Source organism: Colletes latitarsis, chromosome 14, assembly GCF_051014445.1.
Source record: "Colletes latitarsis isolate SP2378_abdomen chromosome 14, iyColLati1, whole genome shotgun sequence".
In the NCBI taxonomy this organism is placed as follows: Eukaryota; Metazoa; Arthropoda; class Insecta; order Hymenoptera; family Colletidae; genus Colletes; species Colletes latitarsis.
Genome location: NC_135147.1, coordinates 21,399,976 through 21,426,150, shown reverse-complemented (window position 1 = coordinate 21,426,150; position 26,175 = coordinate 21,399,976). Strand labels below are relative to the sequence as shown.

General features: G+C 35.8%; 1 protein-coding gene across 2 annotated transcripts in view; it reads right to left on the bottom strand.

The window, feature by feature from the left end:
- Positions 1-26,175, bottom strand: part of Nrx-1 (neurexin 1) — a 503,500-nt gene that overhangs the window by 134,856 nt on the left and 342,469 nt on the right. For both annotated transcript variants that reach the window (XM_076781599.1, XM_076781600.1), the window contains one exon: positions 18,410-18,484. In XM_076781599.1, coding sequence (XP_076637714.1) covers positions 18,410-18,484 — 75 coding nt within the window. The remainder of the gene's footprint in view (positions 1-18,409; positions 18,485-26,175) is intronic.

The following is a 26,175-nucleotide window of genomic DNA, read 5'->3' as shown; positions in this document are numbered from 1 at the left end:
AGATATGTAAATGCTTCAATTATTTTGACAGCAGTAAAAAGATTCGTCACTCAAGTGATGAAGTAAATATACAAGAAGAATACGAATCGCTTTAAGACACACCGAGATTACGTTTGTTCTCGTTTGACGTCAGGCTCGGTCTCATAAACATGCCAAAGTTTCTTGAGAAACCGAAGCAAACGCGATCGAGTCTGTCCCCCCGATAAAATCAATCTGGAAGAGTTTTTGATGCGAGTGCTTCGCAAAGAAACGCGGCTGATCCAGGAAACCGAAAGAGGAAAGAAGATACGGTGAGACAAAGCGAATTGTTCTTCCATTTCCCGTGCCCGGGAAATTCTAGGATGAAGGATCGAGGCTCGGCGTGTCGCTGGAAGGGCCGGGGATAAGAAAAGGAAGACGAGGAAGCGTGAAACTCGAGAACGAGTCCCTATCGTTAACGCGAACACTCCCCTCGCTTTCGTAATGAGCTCGTTATCTCCCTCGAAACGCTTATTAATTGCTTACCTTGTTAATTAGAAGAAAAATGTTCCACCCAAAGAGGCTTTTCCCTACTTTGCCTTTGTTCCTTTCTAACAGCCGTCACGGTCAACTCGTTGAAACCTATTTCCGCGACGACTGACACGTCGCGCGGGCATAACTTCGCGTGTTTGTAATTAAAATTAACGTCGACGATTGTGACGAGTCCAGATATCGATGTTCTCGTTACACGCGACTCGATTATCGTCATGAACTTTATTTTCTCGCGTTGAAGACGAATCGAACACGGATCGATCACGTTTTGAATTTCGTAAACGCGTGAATAGCACTTTTATTGTTACTTTTCGAGAGATTGTTTCATTTTTCAGTTACATAGAAAGGAACGAAAAATCTATAGTCTATTTTGTCGATAAAATAATGTCTCTTTCTAGGTTAAAATGAAAAGTCTAAATATAAAATTGAACGTGGCCGGGAGCTTCTCTTAAAGCAAACATTTCCGATACTCGGTCCTAAAAATAAAAATTCATAATAGAAATAGAAATATCTGAGAATAAAATTCACTTACAATGGAACTACCAAAATAGTCAAAATGACACATTCGTAATTTGTAATGAAACATGTAAAAAATTTATTCCACTGAATTCTTGAAAATTTACAGTAATTTTCTTCGAAGACAGTAAATAAATACACTATAATTGTTGGTAGTTCCAGCGTTAATGCACGCTCTAAATATAAATAAAAATGCGTTCTCTGAGAATAAAATTGCAGGTGACAAGTTTCATTTACATCTCAACACTAAAACTACCAAAACAGTCAAAATGACCCATTCGTAGTATTTAATAAAGCTTGTAAAAAATTAACACGACATATAAAATAAAAATTTACAGAATTCTTGAAAATTGACAGTAATTTTCTTTGAAGATAGTAAATAAATTGTTGGTATAACACGTCCAAATAATAAATAAAAATACGTGCTTCTAGAAAATAATTGATCGCGGTCGCGAGTTTGAGGGAACGTGTGATTAAAGATGGATTAAACGGGCGGTAGTAAAAAGTATATCAGAGAAGGGGAACGTTTACATCATCGTTGGAAAGCAAATCCCATCGGGCCGGACGCGAAACCATTTTTGCGAGTCCTCGAGGACCGCCGCGATGAATCATAGAACTCGTTCCAGGGTGAAGTCTCTCGAATTAGCTGGGAATGAGAAATCTCGTTTAGACGAGGTAGCTATTCTCTTCCCCTGTTCCGCCCCCCGCCGCCAATTCCTGCCCTCCGCACTCGACCCGCCCCTCACCGTTTTCCCCGCAGAAATTCGTCTGGAAAGTCTGATCCGCAAAGTGGTGCTTCGTCGTGGCTCGGGCGGAGGATATTTCATACCGAAACTCGGTCTTTCGCCCCGCGCCCTTCGACGTTTCAGCTTCTAACCCTTCCTCTTTTCGACCCTTCGACACTACTTCGGGGAACCGTCTCCCATCCCCGTCGAAATTGCCAACGGAAACGGAAACGGAAGCCGCCGGAGACGATCAATTAGAAAAGTTAAATTACTTGGCGAAATAAATTATTTACTAATCCGCGGCTCGACCCGTCTAATCCTCCACGACGGATCCCAAACGACGGAACTCGACGAGCACGATCGCGACATACGTGTCAACGCTGTGGAAAATGTACGGAAAATTTGGAGAAACAATGCCCCAGTAAGGAATTTTCCAACTGTAAAAATTGGAATTTAGTTTAAAATTAATAGATTGCGAAATGAGGGATAGTTTTCTTGAGTTGCACCACTTCGTTAAAAAACAAATGCCAGAACATCGAATAATAAATTTAACGTATGTCTGAGCGTCAGTTTTTGTACTAATGAATAATGAATTTTTAACGACTATACCTCGAATCGTACACAAATTTAATACGTACACATGTTGATATGTTGAGTGCTTCTGAAGTTTGACAAATGGCCATTTCACGGACTGTTCATGAGAATTACTATTAGACTGGGGATCTTGGGAAATCATATTTTTGTTAATAGAATTAATGATATGGAAGCTTTGTAAATCCCTAAATATAATAATTCGTATCTTTAAGTAATTCTTATATTTTTCCATATGAAGTACCCAATACAGGGTGTTCGGCCACCCCTGGGTTAATGGGGGATTCTAGAGGCCAAAATAAGACGAAAATCAAGAATACCAATTTGTTGATGGAGGCTCTGTTAAAAAGTTATTAACGTTTAAAGTTTGGCTCGTACTGAATTTTTTTCTCGAAAATGCGCAAGATTTCGGGGGTATGTCTATTCACAAAAAATGATTGTAACTGACCCTCGCAACTGAAAATAATTTTTCCAGAACGATTTGAAATTTTTTTTTTCGCTGAAAAATTTAGGCACCTACCCCCTGTCGATTTTTCTTAAAAATTCGTTTTTCATTTTTAGTAATTTTGTTTGACGCCCTACAGAAAAGTCGTCTAATACTTTTTTGTAGGTACCCATGAGCTCTACTTCAGAAAAAAGTTTCATTGAAATATATTCGCTATTGTAAGAGTTATGGCTGTTTGAAAATTGGACCACTTTTATGGGGTTTTTCTCATTTTGCGGCCTCAAAGACCAACTTTTCGAATATTTTAGAGATTTGTACATATTCTCCATCAAAATACGCATAGTTTGCTTTTTTAAACATCAAAATCGTCCAATCCGTTCAAAAGTTATGACGTTTTAAAGATTTGCATGAAAATTCGAGCAGACATTTCTGACCAGAAATTATATTTTCGGTAAGGAATTTTTTTCTCGAAACTGAGTAGGATTTCGGGGGTATTTCTATTGATCAAAAATGATTGTAATTGACCCCCGCAAACGAAAATAATTTTTTTAGAACGATTTGAAATTTTTCATTTTTGCCGAAAAATTTAGGCACTACCCCCCTGTCGATTTTACTTAAAAATTCGTTTTTAATTTTTAATAATTTTGTTTGACACCCTACACAAAAGTTGTCTAATACTTTTTTGTAGGTGCCCATGGACTCTACTTCAGGAAAAAGTTTCACTGAAATATATTCACTATTGTAAGAGTTATGGCTGTTTGAAAATTGGACCACTTTTATGGGGTTTTTCTCATTTTGCGGGGTCAAGGATCAACTTTTCGAATATTTTTGCGATTTGTATATATTCTCCATCAAAATACGCGTAGTTTGCTTTTTTAAACATTAATATCGTCCAATCCGTTCAGAAGTTATGACGTTTTAAAGATACGCATGAAATTTCAGTGAAAGATATCAACGCTATGGTCAGACATGAAATTTTCGGTAATGAATTTTTTTCTCGAAACTGAGTAAGATTTCGGGGGTATGTCTATTGACCAAAAATGATAGTAATTGACTCCCGCATCCGAAAATAATTTTTTCAAAACGCCTTGATATTTTTTTTTCCGCCTAAAAATTTGACGCCTTCTCGAATTTTTTTCTCGAAAATGCGCAAGATTTCAGGAGTATGTCTATTCACCAAAAATTATTGTAATTAACCCCCGCAACCGAAAATAATTTTTCCAGAACTATTTAAAAATTTTGAACTTAATTGTTAATAACTGTTTAACGAAGCCTCCATCAACAAATTAATATTCTTGATTTTCGTCTTATTTTGACCTCTAGAATCTCCCATTGAAATTTTTCCAGGGGTGGCCGAACACCCTGTATATCAAGTCATGGATTTGTCGTGAATTATGAAACATTAATACAATGTCGACGGTGTGCTCGACGTTTAGAGGAACCAGAAGACAAGGAACATTCTGCCAATGGGATGTTCAACATCAATAAACAATGCTACATCCACAGCAAATATTTTCAGGCGTAAACAAACCTCGGTATTATCTTTCGACCTCTCTCGCGAACGAGTTCGAAAGCTGTAATTTCTGCGGAGATTCCGGCTAATTAAAGTTGTAAAAGCACGACTCGCGGCAACGACTGTTAACGTTCGGGTACTTTCGAGAATTTTCAGAAAATTGCAGCTTGAAATGCTCCGAATGGTCGACGTAAATTATAAAACTGGAACGTTCCCGTGACCTCGACCGGGCAATCCCGAACAAGGAACCGCGGGAAATTCACGCTCCCGTCGTTTCGGGTTCGCAGACGCGCGACCAAAATAGCGAGGACCGCGGTCGGGGGGCGGAAATTTTCGAACGTCTTTTACGGCTGGTCGAGACAAGAACAGCACCGCTGCACGAATATGCAAATCGCTGTTTGTTCGAGAGGCTTATCAACCGGTAACCGGGTACAGAAAATTCCGCGGTATTTACATTAAAATGTGCATTAAAATTTCCGCGTTTCGAGATATGCAAATTAAACGGTGACCCGCCGAATTCCGTGGCACAATGGGAGCCCTTATCGGCGCATCATCGGCCGATGTTTCGACCGAACGACCGCCGCAATCGGCGCAAAAATCGTGAAATTTGTACGCTCGCTCGAAACCGGGGGGGAAAATTAGGCGACCGTCTGGTGCCCCGTGCATTGCACTGAGTTATGCAATTTGGGCGTGTCGTATCTTCCTTGGTCGAAGATAAATGAAAGCGGCGCAGGAAACAGCCCAATGATATAAAACGAGGTTTGTCTTCCCTGGGATCTCATTAACGCTTATCTTGTAATTGCGACTCTTAACGCGCGTGACCGTATCTTCTCGCGCGAAAACGTTTGATCTTTTCTCTTATTCTCCCTCTACCAATTCACCACGCTGTGCCCTTCGTTTTGATATCAAATGTATTCTTTTAGTAAAAATTCGCGAACGTCCACGCGGTGGTTGAAACGCGAAAGATCGATTAGACTGGAACGAAACCGACGGACGTGTCGAAATTGGTGAACTTCCTCTGGATAACTAGTCTAATTAGTGTAGAAGACCCGAACGCCGAACGTAATTAGACCCTTTTAATCACTGCGAGGTCCGAGTCGCCACCGACGTGTTTGATGTTCAATTTCTTCAGAGACCGAAACCGAGGATGGTTATGGGACTTCTTTGCTAATGGTTTCGTCACAGGATTCGTGGAGAACCGCAAGGACCTCTGACCTCTGGTGGACACGCTCCATCCGTGAAAGGGATGTTGGGAGACACATTGAAAAATTCGTTTACAGCGCGACTGGATAAAACTACTTCGAAGTAATGTGTATGTTTGACTTTGAGGGGCTTGGGTTTGATATTTGATGCAATAATATTTTCTGGTCGTCAGATTAATGTTAATATAAATTATTACTTCGTATAAGATGGATCTACATCTTCCTAATTCTATTATAAATAAGTAGGATGCGATAATTAAGTTTTAAAATCATCCTTCAACAATATTTTCTAGTCGTCAGACGAAATTATATTTCTTTCAAGATGGATGTACAATATCTTCCTAATTCTATTATGAATAATTAAATTTATATACCTACTAACACAATTTATAATTTATGTATTAAAATCATCCTCTAACAATACTCTAATAATTTATTAATAATCATTAAGTTTTAAAATCATCCTCTAATAACATTTTCTATTCATCAGATTAATGTTGGTATAAATTATACTTCTTCCAAGATGGATCTATGACATTTTCTTAACCCTAATTCTATTATAAATAAATAAATTTATATACCTATTAACACAATTTATAATTTATGTGTTAAAATTATCCTCTAATAATCCTTTAATAATTTATTAATAATCATTAAGTTTTAAAATCATCCTCTAATAACATTTTCTATTCATCAGATTAATGTTGGTATAAATTATACTTCTTCCAAGATGGTTCTATGACATTTTCTTAACCCTAATTCTATTATGAATAAGTGAATTTATATACCTACTAATATAATTTAAAATCATTTATAATTATTTAAATTTGGTATATTATGCAAAGTCACAATATTGTAAAGCTTCGATGAACCCAAAAATTTAACAAAATTTATTAGATAGTTCCCAAAAGATATTTCTGAAGTAGCAAAAATCTTTCTTCGTACGATCTTGAAAGTTGTAAACAATTCCATCAGAGAATCGTAACGAATTTTATCGTTAATTTGTATAATTTTACAATAGTTTATTAATTTGACTACAGTTACACCAATTTAACCAAGCAAAAAGACACGCGATGCAAAACTTTTCGATTGAAAAATTCCATTAACTCATAACTAAATTCCACAATTCTACAAAATAAATCTTCAAAGTGATTCGTTCTGTGGTACATCAGAGGTATCACTTTTTTAAATGGAACATTTTCGTTAATTAAAATCGGTATCTTCTACCACACCCGACACACGTTCCAAATTTCGCAAAAATCGATTACCACATAACATGTTTTAAGCAAAAAATCTCAACATCGAACAACGGTAAAATAGAAATGAATTTCCTTCATCGAAAGTCACCGTTAGCGAAACGAAATAATTTCTGCGACTTAATAACAGTTAGGGGCCTCCGTCCGCGAATTACCCCCGGTTCTCGAGGGCGGAAACGTTAAAACGACCACGACAAATAAACAAATGCGAAAACATCGTCGAAGTCCGCGCAGCAAAAGTCGCGGGAACGCCGTCCCCTGTTTACGAAGTTAAGTACTGTTATAAACAGTCTCGTTAAAACAGGGCGGTACGCGTCGGAGGGCCGCGAAACTTTTAAAACACCGTTTTCTCCGGATTATACTTAAACGAATATTTCGCGATCCGCCGGCGGACTAATTGTTTGCGACGTCGTTTGTTTCAGAGTTTTAATAGCTCGCGAGACGAAGCTCGTTCGAAGCTCACCTCACGTTTGACGCCGCTCCGCTCGTTGTTGCTATTTATTAGCGTTCCCTCCTTCAGCGATCCAAATTTTCCGTCGTAATTCCGTATATTATATCGACCGAACACTCGTTAAATATTCATGTAACGTTTCCGTTGAATATCCATCGAGCTACGGTGATCTATACGGTGATCCCCGGGACGTTCACCTGGCGAATATCCGCGCGACATTATAGCAAGAACATGTCCTATGCTGCGTGGGATTTCACGTAGAACGTATTGACGGGGATTACAGACGCTACCGACATTATTGCGCGAGTGGATGTCTTCGGCCTGGGGCGTTCCATCTTCCAGGGAAATTTAATGGAAGTAATTCGGGCGAAGTCGATTCTTCGCGCGAACGTCGAAGCTTCGATTGTGTACAATTATTAGATATTTGTTCGCCTTATTAGAGAATAGTGTCTCGATCCTCGAAGAGAGTATTTGTTACTCAGAAGCAAGGGGATGATTTCTCGGATATAAATAGAAAATATTTCGTTCTTGAGATTGTATTTTAATTAAACACCCCTGTCGATGTTTCTTAAAAATTCATTTTTGATTTTTAATAATTTTGTTTGACGTTCTACAGGAAAATTGTCTAATACTTTTCTGTAGGTACTCATGAGCTCTACTTCAGGAAAAAGTTTCATTGAAACATATTCACTATTGTAAGAGTTATGGCTGTTTGAAAATTGGACCACTTTCCTGGAGTTTTTCTCATTTTGCGGGATCAAGGATCAACTTTTCGAATATTTTTCGAATTTCCACATATTCTCCATCAAAATACACGTAGTTTGCTTTTTTAAAGATCAAAATCGTCCAATCTGTTCTGGAGTTATGACATTTTAAAGATTTCCATGAAATTTCGGGCCAGAAATTATATTTTCGGTGAGGAATTTTTTCCTTGAAAGTGCGTAAGAATTCGGGGGTACGTCTAATGACCAAAAATGATTGTAATCGACCCCTGCAACTGAAAATAATTTTTTCAGAATGATTGGAAACTTTTCAATTTCGCCGACTTTAAGGGGAAGAGGTACACGTCTAGTCAAACATTATATTTTTAGTAATGAATTTTTTCCTCGAAAGTGCGTAGGAATTCGGAGGTATGTCTAATAACCAAAAATGATTGTAATCGACCCTTGCAACAGAAAATAATTTTTTCAGAATGATTGGAAACTTTTCAATTTCGCCGATTTTAAGGGGAAGAGGTACACGTCTAGTCAAACATTATATTTTTAGTAATGAATTTTTTCCTCGAAAGTGCGTAGGAATTCGGGGGTATGTCTAATGACCAAAAATGATTGTACTTGACCCCTGCAACTGAAAATAATTTTTTCAGAATGATCGGAAATTTTTCAATTTCGCCGACTTTAAGGGGAAGAGGTACACGTATAGTCAGACATTATATTTTTAGTAATGAATTTTTTCCTCGAAAGTGCGTAGGAATTCGGGGGTACGTCTAATGATCAAAAATACTTGCAATTGCCCCCCGCAGCCGAAAATAATTTTTCCAGAACGATTTGAAATTTTTTAATTTAATTTTTTAATAACTTTTTAACGAAGCTTCAATCAGCAAATTGATATTCTTGATTTTCGTCTTATTTTGGCCTCTAGAATCTCCCATTAAAATTTTTTCCAACGGTGGTCGAACACTGTATACCGCGTGACAAAATTTTCTATCAGTGGAAAGTGGGGTGCACGAGGGATTTGAAAAGTTATTTATTTTAAGGAATCGTGTATACCAACATCGATAAAGAACCCAACGACCAAGTTTGCAATATCAATTAATGTAATCTCAGTCTGGCGGTGGCTGAATTTCTATTCGAGATCAGTTTCATTTCGTAGGACGTGGGCGAGTAGTTGCGCAACTCGTGGGAGATTCAAGCTATGCTGCCGCGGGTCGTAAGTTAGTTATGTTGCGAGGTAAGGGAACGCAAGGGACTGTACGTGTTAGGAGCCAAGGTTAGGTAGGACATCCTGCTCCTTGGAGGATCCGTTCTACCGAGGATTCAAGCCGAAACCGCATTCCCCGCGATCCCTTGGCGAATCGGTTACTGTCAGACCCCAACGTCCTCCGCAAGCAAAGAAATTAATCTCCATTTAAAGTTTCCTGTCTGGAAACGTCGGTTTTCCTCCCCTGCGCGCCCTTCCGGTTCGATCAGTTTCCATAATTCGATAATTCAAAGACGAGAACTCGGTTGATCGAGGAACGACCCGCCGTCAGGCATTTTTAGGCATTGCATTTTGAAAGAATCAAATTGGAATAATGTAAAAATAATAAGTAGCTACTGTTTTTACCTATTATCATTTTTCCTCTTAGTTTAATTTAAACATGTTTCCGTCAAACAGTAGAAATGTTTGGATTTATCATTTCTAAGAAATATTAATACCTTCCAAAACAGTAGACACTCCTATAAATAAAAAAAGAATTTCGTTTCCAAAATAATATTAGAGAGAAGCATTCATGGAGCCCCGAGAAGTGGTCGAGAATTAAATTAACACGATATTAAACAAACTACGTTTCATCAAATACATTATCCAATATCTAATATGCTCTCTAAAATTAAAATTTTCATAACGCGTAAGAAGAGGTAATGAAATTACCCGTGATCGATCATTTTCAATTTCCTGTTCAGCCCCGGAGTCGGAATAAACTCTGTATTGGATTTCCGTGCAACGTTTCGAGGCAGAAATAAAATCCTTCTAACGTCTGTTTTCAACTTCGGTTCCTCAAGACGTTATTTTCGAAATCGATGGAATCCTTTCCGAGCTGGCGTGAAAAATTTACATTTTTTTTACCCCGAAGGGAACCGGCCTTGTACTCGTATAGATCGCAATCGCGGGGGATTATGTGCCCGCAAGTTAAATTACGCTACTCGAGCCACGAGAGTATCTGCTGAATAGAGACGTGTCAGAATGTCGTTAGTATCAGGGGCTGACGGCTGCCATGAACGATCTGCTTCTTGGAGAACTACGGAATTAAGGTCGACAGGATGTATATATCGGATGACTATTAGTTTCACCGAAAGGTGTCCGTATAAATTAGCGAACGCGAATTTACAGATAAATCGAAACCAATTGCTGATCGAGCGATCCGATGTCTCGCTGATGCAGCTTCTAATAGAAGCAAATTGATCGCCCGACCGATTGAAAATCTGCGGTCACTAATCATGGGCATTGGTAACGTGAAATAGATACTAATCACAAAACATAAATTAACGTCCGTGTCATTGGAAATCCCCCATAGCGTTGCAACGTCGATGAAATATTGACACATTTCCTCAAGAACATCTCTCCAACCGTAATTTTCATTAGAACGTGTAAAAAAATTGTAAATATTCTGATTTAAGAAATGACGAACTAGTTTCGTGTGCAAATAGAAATTATTGAGTTTGTTCGATACTTGAAAGCTGAATTGGTTAAGTGTAAGAATATTCTATAGAGTGTCGATATTTATCACTTTATATTTTGAATGTTAATTTACCGACGAGAGAGATAATTTTGCCAATGGGTGGATCATCGTTGCAAGGACGACCATAAACGTCTAAAGGATAAATCCTCTTCTTAACTCTCGCACGATGCACCTTTGTGCGGCTATCAACGTGCTTGCCTCTACCTGCATTTGCCTAGAGCTGTCGAACCAAAGTTCCCCCGAGTTGCAGAACCGCAAGTTGCCCCGTGCAAATTGCAAGTTTCGAGCTTGATGTGCAATGTTATAGGTCGATGCATAACCGCAAGGAACTATGTCACGGCCCATAACGTGGTCTTTTGTCAAAAGTAGCCAGGCCGTGGCGAACGAAACTTATCTTCGCTTAACGGTTTCTCGAAGGCACAGTGAAATCTCGCGTTCGAGCGATAATTTGCCAAAGAAAATTTTTTAAATGCCTCAATTTATTTACGAGTTATTAAAATGGAAATATTGGTTAGAGACGCGTGGTAAAGTGATTTCTGGTGGAAAATGGACTGTGATAAATTTCATTGAACGAATATTTGGACTAAATAAAATGGAAGTAATTGAAATTTGTTTTTTTTCGTAAGATTATGATTTAATATTTTATATTGCACGAATCATGGGGGGTGGCACAGTGAAATGGGTTCGTATACCATTGAGAGTCACTTTTATTATCCTTCATAACTCTGGCAGTTAAGGCCTTAATAACGTAATAATAGCTGTAACGAACATAAAATGAGTACTCACCTGGTGCTGTCAATATCTTATCGTTATATTACTTTTGCATAGCTGCTATCTTCGAAATCGAGAACTCGAGGAACTACATATTGGAAATATAATATTTAGATGGACATTCAAACAATAATAACACTTTCTAATTATTAATATACACTATCACTGAATTGCTATTCTATCTGATTACACAATTTTTACCAAAGTTTTAGTACTACTCCAAGTTAAACTTTCAACTCTTTCAACTAAATTTTACAATAGTAAATTTGCAGAAGACAAATATTGAAGTCTTGTTGCAATTAACGGATCAATTTCTTTACTTTAGAATTTAAACAATCCCAACAAGGAAGCGTTCAAAATTATTTCTGTATACTTTTAAACTTAAACTAATAATAATGCTAATATCATAAAATTACTGTTTCACCGTTAGTGAAAAGAAACACAGTCAAGAACTAAATCATTCTAACCTCCAAAAAATTTGATAATATTGCTCTCAATTCTTATTATAATATATTAAAAATAAACTTGGATAGCTTTAAACATAAGTCGTCCCACGAGTAATGCAGCTTCTTTAGTATGAATTCAATGATTAAATTTAAGATGAAGAAAAATTAAATCAATGGAAATAATTGATATGCAAAAACAAAAAAAATAAAAACTGAAATTCTATCTTATATTTTTTCTATTAGAAAAGATAGGTATTTGTGATTGTTCACGAGTAATACAGCTTCCTTAATACGAATTTTATAATTAAATTGATAATGAACAAAGATTAAATTAATGGAAATAATTGATATGCAAAAACAAAAAAAATAAAAACTAAAATTCTATCGTACATTTTCTCTATTAGAAAAATAAGTATTTTTGATTGCTCACGAGTAATACAGCTTCCCTAATACGAATTTAATAATTAAATTGATGAAGAACAAAGATTAAATCAATGGAAATAATTGATACGACAACAAAATAAATAAAACCTAAAATTCTATAATAAAAAATCCTAAGCTTCTTTAGTATGAATTCAATGATTAAATTTAGGATGAACAAAGATTAAATCAATGGAAATAATTCACATGCAAACAAAAAATAAAAACTAAAATTCTATCGTACATTTTCTCCATTAGAAAAGCCAGAGAAGTATTTATTATTGCTCACAAGAAATACAGCATTTTCAGTACGAATTAAATGATTAAATTTAAGATAAACAAAGATTAAATGAATGAAAATAATTGACGTGCCAACAAAATAAATAAAAACTAAAATTCTATCCTATATTATCTCCATTAGAGAAGACAGATATCTGTGATTGCTTTATGTTGGACCAAGTTTGACAGTGTTTGAACCTTTTTGAGAAAGCTGTGTCGCTCGTAGGACGACCCCGACGGTGTCACAGCGACCATCGTCGTCGAGTTCTCTGAATCTTAATTGTAGCAAACTGTCCGGAGCAAAAGAAATTTCCACCCATTCCTACTGTCACTCGCTAGCAAGATGTTTCCCCGCGTGCCAACTGCCACCGACTACGGGGCACTGTCGGGTTCGTTGCACCGGGAACTTGGCACGCTGGTAGCCGAGTAATCGAGAAATATATATTCAAAGTTATTTCGTGTTTTCTTACCCAGAGCCCCACCGTGCTGCAGCTGCGCAAGAGTTACGATATTGGTGTCGTGGTTACGCGAAGGCATTGGGTACACACTCGTACAACCTCGAGCCCCGTAGACGAGAATTTAGAGAGAGCTTATTCCGCCAGGTGAGAGAAACAAAAAGGGGTTTGGGGGAGGGGGCGTACGTCTCTGTGTTACGTGTGACTCGTGTATGTATATAGGTATTGGGGGTTACGTGTGTGTTCTTTCTGTGTAACGTGAAACGATCGTGAGACGAGCTGAACTGATCCTGTTAGCGGAACGTTGGGCCGGAAGTCCAAATTTCTTTGATGGTCTCGCGCTGGTCGCCGATGGACGGATAACCTTATGCACTCCTCCCTTTTGCCGCGGAAAACGATGGTGATCCAGCGACGTTTTAGCCTCTCGCGATCTTGGAATATCGGTTAGTCTCGGTGCAACGGAATTCGACGTTAAAAAATCTTGCGTCGAATTAAAACCGAGAATTTTCTATCCTGAGCAACTTGTTTCATTTTGTCTTTAAAATTATTGTTTACGAACGAATTTATAATAAATTTTAGGGACACTTTTAATCACTGAATTTCAACACTTTGTGGACGAAAAACTCGATCGAGTTAGGAAATATTCTAAACTTTCTAAGTTTTTTAGAAAATATACAGGGTGTTTGGTCACCCCTGGGAAAAATTTTAATGAGAGATTGTAGAGGCCAGAATAAGAAATTAAGAATACCAATTTGTTGGTTGAGGTTTCGTTGAAAAGTTACTATGAAAGTTATTGTTAAAAATTATTAATAAAATTTGTCCACGTATATGAATTTTTTCCTCGAAAGTGTGTAGGATTTCGGGGGTATGTCTATTCACCAAAAATGATTGTAATGAACCCCCGCAATTGAAAATAATTTTTTTAGAACGATTTGAAATTTTTTTTTTTTTGTCGAAAATTTAAGCACCTACACGAATTTTTTCCTCGAAAGTGAGTAGGATTTCGGGGGTATCTCTATTCACCAAAAATGATTGTAATGGACCCCCACAACTAAAAATAATTTTTCCAGAACGATTTGAAATTTTTGTTGATCGTCGAAAAATTTAAGCACCTACCCCCTGTCGATTTTTCTTAAAAATTTGTTTATCATCTGTAATAAATTTGTTTGATGTTGTACGGAAATGTTGTCTAATACTTTTTTGTAAGTACCCATGAGCACTACTTCGATACTAAATTTCATTGAGATACGTTCACTATTGTAGAAGTTACGGTCATTTGAAATTTCGACCACTTTTATGGGGTTTTTTTAACTTTACGGTGTTAAGGAATAACATTTCCAATATTCTTAGAATTTCTACACATTCTTGACTAAAATACGCGTTGTTTGCTTTTTTAAACATTAAAATCCTCCAATCCGTTCAGGAGTTATGACATTTTAAAGATATACATGAAATTCAGTGAAACATATCAACGGTATGGTCAGACATTATATTTTCGGTAAGGAATTTTTTTCTCGAAAGTGCGTAGGAATTCGTGAATATGTGTAATGACCAAAAATGGTTATAATTGACCCCTGCAACTAAAAATAATTTTTTCAGAACGATTTGAAATTTTTTAATTTAATTTTTTAATAACTTTTTAACGAAGCCTCAATTAGTAAATTGATATTCTTGATTTTCGTTTTATTTTGGCCTCTAGAATCTCCCATTCAAAGTTTTCCCAGAGTTGGTCGAACACTCTGCATATAACAAACTGCATATTATTCCTGATAGCAGTTACGTTAAAGTCGTCACCAGGAGGTTAAAAATTTAGCTAGTTTCGAGTGTAAAATATTTTTCTGATTGTTTAATTTTCGATACTGTCAACGTCCCTGTTTCAGCATTGTTTTCACGAGCAAACCGATCGTCGTAATGAAGGCAGCCGTCACGGAGACGGGCATGGTTAGTCCGTTTTCGTCCTGAAAGAACAATTATACGTAGATTTTGTTGCGACAACATGCAGGCGGTGCGATTCGTTCCGTTCCTCTTTCCTCATGCATTTCAGTGCTCGAGCTAAAGGCAATTATCAGACGTTCATTAGTCGCTCATTCCACGAGGCAACAGAAGATGATTCGATGATATGAGTCTCTAATATTAAAAACACGCGCTCGCGACTTTACGCGCGCCATCAACGAACAATCGAACAAAATTTAATTTCGCTCGTCGAGCAACGATATTCACCGATCGAGAATAATAACTTCGAGGCAAATTCATTTTTACGCGATGATCGATCGGCAAAGTTGCAACGATTCTGCGGGTTCGTGAAACTTCGCGTTCGTTAAAAGTTCGACGTGTTCAAAGGCAAATGACCACGATGCGAACAGAGATGATGCGAATGATCGTGACGAGATGAGTGACAGTGATGACAATACCGAGAGGAGCGAAGATTATTGCGTGCATGTGCAGTGACCAGTGGTGTACCTATAGAGGCTAGCTTTAAGATCGTGATCAAGATCCCCACGCGTGAACTATATACAAATCGTGACAGACTTCCTACCCATTCACAAGAAAGCTCGCGGTAGAAACGATGGGAAATCGGCACGACGGTTCTATGGAAACTCGAATCGTACATTTTTCTCCAATTTTTATTCCCGATAAAATATCATATATCTCGTCCCGTGTACGCTTTTATTACGATCCGCGGATGGGGAACCGGTAATCGTCCGGTTACGCCGGAAAAGAGAATTCTGATGGTATTATTAAAATATAGAGCGTCGAAAAAATTCGATCAAAACTTCTCGAGTGGAGAAATTCCCATCGGTTCCGGGGTACCCGGCGTTAACGCAAGCCCCGGTTGCTCTTGCTTGATCATTCAAACCATCGAGGAGCACGGTGGATCGCGGACCGTAATCGAAAAACTGGATGGCAGTTCGAGAACTCGTCTCGAAACTTTTCATCGTCGTGCCGATTTCCCCCCGTTCCCGAACCGCGTCGCGCGTTTCTTTCGACAAAGATAAAGAAAAGAAACGAACAGAAAGGTGGAGAGTAGAGCAGGGTACGTGAGTGGTTCGAGAAGAAAAGTTGGTGCTCTGGTGATCGCTCCTCGCTAAAAAGCTAAGTTTCGCGTGAGAGTTAGCCAATTTCTATATATATACAGGTCGTTTAACTACAGGTGGGCCCGTATTTCGGGGACGATGCCAAAATACGACGACAATCGAGCGTCGAAATTCAATTTTATTTTCAAAATATTGAGAAAGAACGAATAGTACAAAAATTCTGCGATAAATCGAACGTAATATTATGCAAATCTAGTTTCACTAATGATAATAGATAAATAGACATTATTTAACTTTGTAATGTACCATTAGAAATGAAACGAGTGACTATATTTAAAATTATTCATAATTCCAAGAGAATAATGTACTTGATCATGTTTTGAACCCTTGAATGATTAAAAATAATTTACTTCTGATTTAAAAGATTCTCAGAAAGAATTCTACATATAGAGAAGAATCTAAAAATTCTGCGATAAATTGAACGTAATATTAAGCAAATCTATTTTCACTAATGACAATAGATAAATAGACATTTAACCCTGTAATGCACCATTAGAAATGAAACCAGCAACGACTATATTTAAAGTTATTAAAAATTCCAAGAGAATAATATACTCTGAATGAATATAATTTTGATTTAAAAGAATCTCAAAAAGAATTGTACATATAGAGAAGAATCTAAAAATTCTGCGATAAATTGAACGTAATATTAAGCAAATCTAGTTTCACTAATGATAATAGATAAATAGACATTATTTAACCCTGTAATGCACCATTAGAAATGGAACGAGTGACTATATTTAAAATTATTCATAATTCCAAGAGAATAATGTACTAGATCATGTTTTGAACCCTCGAATGATCAAAAATTATTTAATTCTGATTTAAAAGATTCTCAAAAAGAATTCTACATATAGAGAAGAATCTAAAAATTCTACGATAAATCGAACGTAATATTAAGCAAATCTAGTTTCAATAATGAAAATAGATAAATAGATGTTATTTAACTCTGTAATGCACCATTACAAATGAAACCAGCAACGACTGTATTTAAAGTTATTAAAAATTCCAAGAGAATAATATACTCTGAATTAATATAATTTTGATTTAAAAGAATCTCAAAAAGAATTCTACATATAGAGAAGAATTTAAAAATTCTGTGATAAATTAAACGTAATATTAAACAAATCTAGTTTCAATAATGACAATAGATAAATAGATGTTATTTAACCCTGTAATGCACCATTACAAATGAAACCAGCAACGACTATATTTAAAGTTATTAAAAATTCCAAGAGAATAATATAATCTGATTTAATATATAATATACTCTCAATTAATATAATTGTGATTTAAAAGAATCTCAAAAAGAATTGTACATATAGAGAAGAATTTAAAAATTTTGCAATAAATTGAACATAATATTAACCAAATAATGAAAATAGATAAACAGACATTATTTAACCCTGTAATGCACCATTAGAAATGAAACCAGCAACGACTATATTTAAAGTTATTAATTAATATAATTTTGAATTAAAAGAATCTCAAAAAGAATTCTACATGTAAAAAAGAATTTAAAAATTCTGCTATAAATTGAACGTAATATTAACTAAATCTAGTTTCGGTTATGAAAATAGGTAAATAAACATTATTTAACCCTGTAATGCACCATCAAAAATGAAACGAGTGACTATATTTAAAATCATTAAAAATTCCAAGAGAATAATGTACTCGACCATGTTTTGAATCCTCAAACGATAAAAAATATTATAATTCTGATTTACAAAATCTCAAAAAGAATTCTGTAGAGAAGAATTTAAAAATTCTGTGATAAACTGAACGTAATATTAAGCAAATCTAGTTTCAATAATGAAAATAGATAAATAAACATTATTTAACCCTGTAATGCACAATTAAAAATGAAACGAGTGACTATATTTAAAATCATTAAAAATTCCAAGAGAATACTATACTCAACCATGTTTTGAACTCTTGAACGATAAAAACTATTATAATTCTGATTTACAAAATCTCAAAAAGAATTCTATAGAGAAGAATCAAAATTCCCTTAATTTCCATAGAACATGATTAAATCCTCGAACGTAATTCTTGATTTTCCCCGTATCTTGGCAAGAGGTTTCCCATCGGTAGATGAACACCCTGTATAAGTAGAGTAATTATATAGGTGCGTATCAAGTGGCCGGGCCAATCAGCGAGAAAGAGAGCGCGCTTACAGACACGAGCTCTCTGTTGCGCTTCATTCAATCGCTTGTAATTCATTTTTGCTGTTTTTTAGTAAATTTTTTTTTTTTTTTTTGGATTGTTTTGAAAGCGTTGGATACTGAGGCTTACCAAGTGGGACTCTGGGCTGGTGAAGGTGACCACGGCGCCGTGAAGTCGCCTTGCACTTATCGTCGCCGCAGCCTTCTTAACACCCGGTCGTATAGGTCCAATTTGCGTGTGTGTCGCAGCCCGATTTTCGACCACGACGGCGCGCAATAGACAGTAACATTGAGAACTGATTTTAGAAATTTTGTTTACGGCTACGGTCCTTGTGAGTCAAAGACTCCCGTCAGTCTTTGCAACGCTCTACCGATCCTCTAAGCCCGATTCTGCGAATTACGGTTCGTATTTTTAGACTCGATCTGACGTTTTCGCTCGGCTGTTCGTTCGCTTGGAACGAGAGGGAGGGACACTGGAACGGATTTCAACGAAACGTCGCGCGAAAGTGATTGAGAATTGCGAGGGAACACGCGAGGGGGTCGCGTTTACTCGCTATACACTCGTGATATCTGAACGGTGTCCTGAAAATGAAGGTTGATTAGTTGGCGCCGCATCTGTCGATGTCCCCAGGTCGCTGCTTTCTGGAGGCCTGTTGAAATTACGTGACAGTTACGTTAATTTTTACGACTTGATTTTGTCTGGGTATCTGAAAACAGGGAAAAGGGATGCTCTGAGCGCCGCGAAAGGGATCGATATTTTATTATCGAATTAGGAAAATGAATATTTATTCGAGTTCGTTTTTCCCCCTGGAGGACGATATAATAATTCTTATTTCCATTCGTAGTATTCAAAAATCGATTATCTATAAATTAAGTAAAAATCTCGGGTTTTATTCAAATTTTTCGAGCCTTCATTTTTATTTGCTAACTTCTGAGTTATCTACGAATTTATGTATACTAAATTTCATGAGTTTAAGCTTCTTCTGAGATGTAAAGCAAGCTAGAGGCTAAATTATGAAACACGTGAACTATGTTGTTTATTTATTTTTTTGACCCTGTTAATCCATGTAACGATTCTGAACTTTCGACCAACGGTGCAAATATTTCCTCGAATCCTGGTTACTCGCGAATAAACGCTACTTTTATCAAAATTTACAGAGCAAAACTCCACATTGTTATTTCTCCCATACTAACGGATATAAAAATCTAGAATGAAGTCTCACCGAACCGTGTCTTTAAACGTAATCAAATACGACGCAGAAGGAAGCAGGGGCGCTGAAATTGTATTTTCGAATAACCAATAAAAATTTTATATTCAATCGTAAACCAACTTCATCTCTTGGCTCGCGCTCGTCTGGATATCGGTTTGAAGTATCCGTTATCGCGTCCTAATTCATAAACAAATTTACGAGCGAGACATAAATGGAAACTAATTAACGAATTAATCCAAAATTTTCGCTTCTTTGTGAACGAAACAACGATGCACGATAAAAAAATACTCTGAACACTCATTTACAAAAATTTTTGTCACTATTAAAAATCAGGAAAAATTCCGTGCATAAAAAGAAAAAATATGACAAAAACCAACGATCTCTCACAAACTTCTCGAGCATAATTGCGTGATACTTATCGATTTGTTCGAGAATAAAGTTTGTTCGACTCTGGAAAGAAGCCAACGCAGCGAACTATAGCACAGTGGCGAAACTCAGATAGTATTCGTTGTCTCACAACATTCTTCATTATCGTGCAATGAAGTCAACGAAATCTTCGTTCTGGATAATTGATCGTTCTCCGTATCGATGCACGTGCGACGGAAGCACGAAACAATGGCAGTTAATGCCGCGAGACTGTCACTCTTGCAATTACGGCGGTTCGCGGGATCGAGAATAGGGAAATTCGCGAATTCCATGATGTCTCGAATTTATTGGACCGATTATTTCCAAGCACCGGCGCGAATTCGCGTCTGATTATCGGTCGACATTTACGCTGTTCTAAGCGGCTTACAATATCCAACATATGTAGTTACGTCGAACGACGAATAAATTGTCGCGACTTTATGGCGGCGAAATGATCGCCTCGTCCTCCAATACGGCTTCACTCATTGAATTCCCGGGCGTTAATTCTTAATTAACAACGTACCCCAGATTTATCGTCCCTGTGTTTAATATTCCGTAAACTTTTATTCCGGAACCTGTTTCTGTCGCGGCTACGCGTCCGTCAATTTACAGTGATATTGAAAAACGATGCATCGTGACACGCTGGAAATTTATGGATTTATTATTTGAGAATTGGAAAATTTCAAGAGGGTTGATTTTCATTCATATTTACACTGTCTCAAAGAGCCTCATAACTATTTATATTAAACCTTATTCGGATTCTAATTAAAAATGGTTAATTCCAACTTCGTAAGAACGAGAATAAGATATTTGCAAATATACCAACAATGGTAAAAATTAATGTTACGTCGTGGATATTTAATTCTTGATTCGTTGGTTTATTATTTGAGAATTGGAAAATCGCAAGAGGGTTGATTTCAATACATATTTACACTGTCTCAAAGAGGCTCATAACTGTTTGTGTTAAACCTTATTCAGACTTCGATTAAAAATAGTTGATTAATTCGAACTTTGTAAGAACGAGAATAAGATATTTAAAAATATACCAACAATGGTAAAAATTAATGTTACGTCGTGGACATTTAATTCTTGATTCGTTGGTTTATTATTTGAGAATTGGATAATCGCAGGAGGGTTGATTTTCATTCATATTTACACTGCCCCAAAGAGTCTCATAACTATTTGTATTAAACCTTATTCAGACTCCAATTAAAAATGGTTAATTCCAACTTTGTAAGAACGAAAATAAGATATTTAAAAATATATCAGCAATGGTAAAAATTAATGTTACGTCGTGGATATTTAATTCTTGATTCATGGACTTATTATTTGAGAATTGGAAAATCGCAGGAGGGTTGTTTTTATTCATATTTACACTGCCTCATAGCTATTTGTATCAAATCTTATTCAGACTTCGATTAAAAATAGTTGGTTAATTCGAACTTTGTAAGAACGAGAATAAGATATTTAAAAATATATCAGCAATGGTAAAAATTAATGTTACGTCGTGGATATTTAATTCTTGATTCATGTACTTATTATTTGAGAATTGGAAAATCGCAAGAGGGTTGATTTCAATACATATTTACACTGTCTCAAAGAGGCTCATAACTGTTTGTGTTAAACCTTATTCAGACTTCGATTAAAAATAGTTGATTAATTCGAACTTTGTAAGAACGAGAATAAGATATTTGAAAATATATAAACAATGGTAAAAATTAATGTTACGTCGTGGATATTTAATTCTTGATTCGTGGATTTATTATTTGAGAATTGGAAAATCGCAAGAGGGTTGATTTTCATTCATATTTACACTGCCCCAAAGAGTCTCATAACTATTTGTATTAAACCTTATTCAGACTCTAATTAAAAATGGTTAATTCCAACTTTGTAAGAACGAGAATAAGATATTTAAAAATATATCAACAATGGTAAAAATTAATGTTACGTCGTGGATATTTAATTCTTGATTCGTGTACTTATTATTTGAGAATTGGAAAATCGCAAGAGGGTTGATTTTCATTCATATTTACACTGCCCCAAAGAGTCTCATAACTATTTGTATTAAACCTTATTTAGATTCTAATTAAAAATGGTTAATTCCAATTTCGTAAGAACGAAAATATATCAACAATGGTAAAAATTAATGTTACGTCGTGGATATTTAATTCTTGATTCGTGGACTTATTATTTGAGAATTGGATAATCGCAAGAGGGTTGATTTTCATTCATATTTACACTGTCTCAAGGAGTCTCGTGACTATTTGTATCAAATTTTATTCAGACTTCGATTAAAAATAGTTGGTTAATTCGAACTTTGTAAGAACGAGAATGAGATATTTGAAAATATATAAACAATGGTAAAAATTAATGTTATGTCATGGATATTCAATTCTTGATTCATGGACTTATTATTTGAGAATTGGAAAATCGCAAGAGGGTTGATTTTCATTCATATTTACACTGTCTCAAAGAGTCTCATAAGTATTTGTATTAAACCTTATTCAGACTCTAATTAAAAATGGTTAATTCCAGTTTCGTAAGAACGAAAATATATCAGCAATGGTAAAAATTAATGTTACATCGTGGATATTTAACTCTTGATTCGTGGACTTATTATTTGAGAATTGGAAAATCGCAAGAGGGTTGATTTTCATTCATATTTACACTGCCCCAAAGAGTCTCATAACTATTTGTATTAAACCTTATTTAGATTCTAATTAAAAATGGTTAATTCCAACTTCGTAAAAACGAGAATAAGATATTTGAAAATATATCACGGTAAAAATTAACGTTACATTTAATTCGTGATTTAGAACGAATATAATTTCGTTGTTTTAAATGAAATAAAACGTTAAAATGAATTTCGTCGCTCCAAGCAGGTAATTAATGGTTAACACGCGTTAGAGCGACGAGGTTTATTCGCGAAACGGAGGTTGGGTTCTATATTTCAACGAATTTAAAAAAATTCCGATGCTGATTAAAAGCGAATTATACAGCCATTATGTCGCGGTACGCGCGGCTGGCTTTAATATTATCATGTTAATGCAACGTCCGAGGATTTTAATACTTATTGTGCCGCGGCTATGCATAATGTCACATTGAACTAACCGCCGTGCAAACTTTCGACATGGAAAACATTGGCTGATAATGTTTTTCTACGGCGCTGCGGTCGCACGATAATGCGAAATGCAAAATATCCCCGATAAATGGCACGGAAGAGTTTTCGCGCAATTATCACGGATGGAAGAAAAATTACACGCGTTTGGTGAATGAATGAAAATTGTAAATAATCTCTGACGGATACGCGGGAACGTGTAATTGCAGTTCGCGAAATATTAAATTGGATTTCGGAAACCGATATGCTCGAATATAACGCGATCGCGGAATGCTGAAATTTATCGTAAATCTTTCGAGTCCTGGAATAAAAGCTCGATATGATTTTTATGTGAAATATTTTTAATGGTGTTTGAAACATTACTGTGCAAAATCTGTTGTTTATTACGGGAGAAATTCACCGAATTTAGACTAAATATCAACCGTTAGATTTATAATTTAGTGACAGAAAAATCAAAGATTGTTGAAACACAAAAGAAGCTGTAATTTTTAAATTTATACGAACTTCTTTACTCATTCTAGTATGAAGCTGTACTTCAGTACGAAAATAAGAAATTACACGAATGAGGTAAACGAATTCAATCGAAAGCATAATGAAACTTCTCAGTTTTCCAAAGAAAATTATTCACAAATATTCCCCTATATTTAGTAAGATATGTCAACGATAAAAAGGAAAATAATAACATACTTCTCAACTCGAATAACATAATTTCTCGATTACCGATATAAATACTCGGATAAAATTAAACAGTCTGCTTAGTAAGTGCGATTAGGGGTGCATATCGCGTGCTACTTATCGCGCGGCGCGCTCGATGGTCGAGGGGGGAAAAATAGCAAAAAGAAAGAAAAAAAAAAGAGGAAATTCTCGGGGAATATGAAATTGTTTTTCCACCGGTAAAAACTCGAGGCATAAATCAAGTAGTAGCGAATAACAGGGACGAAGATGAATGCTCGTCGATCATCGATGTTCCCGGCGATAAATCAAACGCCGACGACGCATTAAAACGCGAGGAATTACGAATACGCGCGTGGCCAGCGGCGCGTAGCATTATACGCGCCGGTCGAAATTGAATTACCGCGCGAAATAACACACACGCGCGACGAATCATCGTGATCGATATTAATTCGCGAGTATCTGGGCGCGGTAGACGGTCGCGACCGTTTGACAATGGAATCGAATCATAAACCCGGTCCCGTTCCCGGCATTAAAGTGAATTAATGTTTCGACGAGATTGCCCTATAATGCCCGACGCTCGTGTGTCGTCTATAGGAATTTAATAGCGGATCAAAAAATAATAGTGACAGGGGCGCATGCACGTCAGAGGGAAATGGAACGACTCGTGGCAAGGCCGTGGAATGATAGTTAATTCGAAACGACATGGAAGGATGTTCCGCCACCGACATTGATTGAATAAACCATTTTCTTTTAATGGCCGATCCCCGAATGGAAAATATCAGATTTCACGGGAATTTTTACCTCTTTTTATTATCAGACGTATCAGGCATATTCCAAAGTTCAGCGTTTGCTTCCTGTTATTCCGCCGAACGCGTTTTCGTTATTTAGATGAAAGAACGTGTCTGTTTTGTCGAGAAAGATTATAATTAGAACTGAGATCGACAATGTTGGGAAAAATTGTTGGTTTAATTTGTATATTTTTTGTAATTGTAATTTTGTTCACTTTTATGGATATTGGGGAAAAATATAAAAGAGTATGTATGTAAATAACATGTGTTTTGAGAGTGAAGATTGAAAATTCAAGATCAGTTTGGTAAATATGAAACATATTTAATGAAAGATAATATTTATCGAAATTAATTACTGTCGACTTGTCTCAAATATTTAGCGTGTTATCCCTACAGCTTAATTAATAGTAGTATTACTATTACTATTTCTATATGAAGTACAATTTTTATTATTATTAATATTACTATTTTACGAGAATTTTTAGCTCTTTTTATTTTGTTATTTATATGAAAGAACGTGACTGTTTTGGCGCGTTAAAATTACTATAAATAGCAAGTAGTTTGTCTAGAAAGATTATAATTAGAATTGAGATCGACGATGTTGGGAAAAATTATTAGTTGGATATTTAAATATTTTCTATAATTGTAATTTTGTTCTCTTTTATGGATATTGGGGAAAAATATAAATGAATATGTATACAGGGTGTTCGGCCACCCCGGGGAAAAATTTTAATGGGGGATTCTAGAGGCCAAAATAAGACGAAAATCAAGAATACCAATTTGTTGATGGAGGCTTCGTTAAAGAGTTATTAAAAAATTAAATTAAAAAATTTCTAATTATTTTAAAAAAATTGTTTTCGGTTGCAAAGGTCAATAACAATCATTTTTGGTCATTACACATACCTTTGAAATCCTATCCACTTTCGAGAAAAAAAATCGAGAATGTAATGAAATTTGTAGACGAAATTAAAAAATTTCAAATCATATTAAAAAAATTATATTTAGTTACAGGGGTCAATTACAAGCATATTTGGTCAACAGACATACCCCCAAAATCCTACTCAGTTTCGAGAAAAAAATTCCTTACCGAAAATATAATTTCTGGTCAGAAATGTCTGCCCGAATTTTCATGCGTATCTTTAAAACGTCATAACTTCTGAACGGATTGGACGATTTTAATGTTTAAAAAAGCAAACTACGCGTATTTTGATGAAGAATATGTATAAATCGCAAAAATATTCGAAAAGTTGGTCTTTGACCCTGAAAAATGAGAAAAACCACATAAAAATGGTCCAATTTTCAAACTACCATAACTCCTACAATTGTGAATATATTTCAATGAAACTTTTTTCTGAAGTAGAGCCCATGGGTACCTACAAAAAAGTATTAGACAACTTTTCTGTAGGGCGTCAAACAAAATTACTAAACATGAAAAACGAATTTTTAATACAAATCGACAGGGGGTAGGTGCCTAAATTTTTCGACGAAAAAGAAATTTTTAATTAATTCTAAAAAAATTATTTTCGGTTGCGGGGGTCAATTACAATCATTTTTGTTCAATAGACATACCCCCGAAATCTTACTTAGTTTCGAGAAAAAAATTCATTACCGAAAATTTTAGGTCTGACCATAGCGTTGATATGTTTCACTGAAATTTCATGCGTATCTTTAAAACGTCATAACTTCTGAACGGATTGGA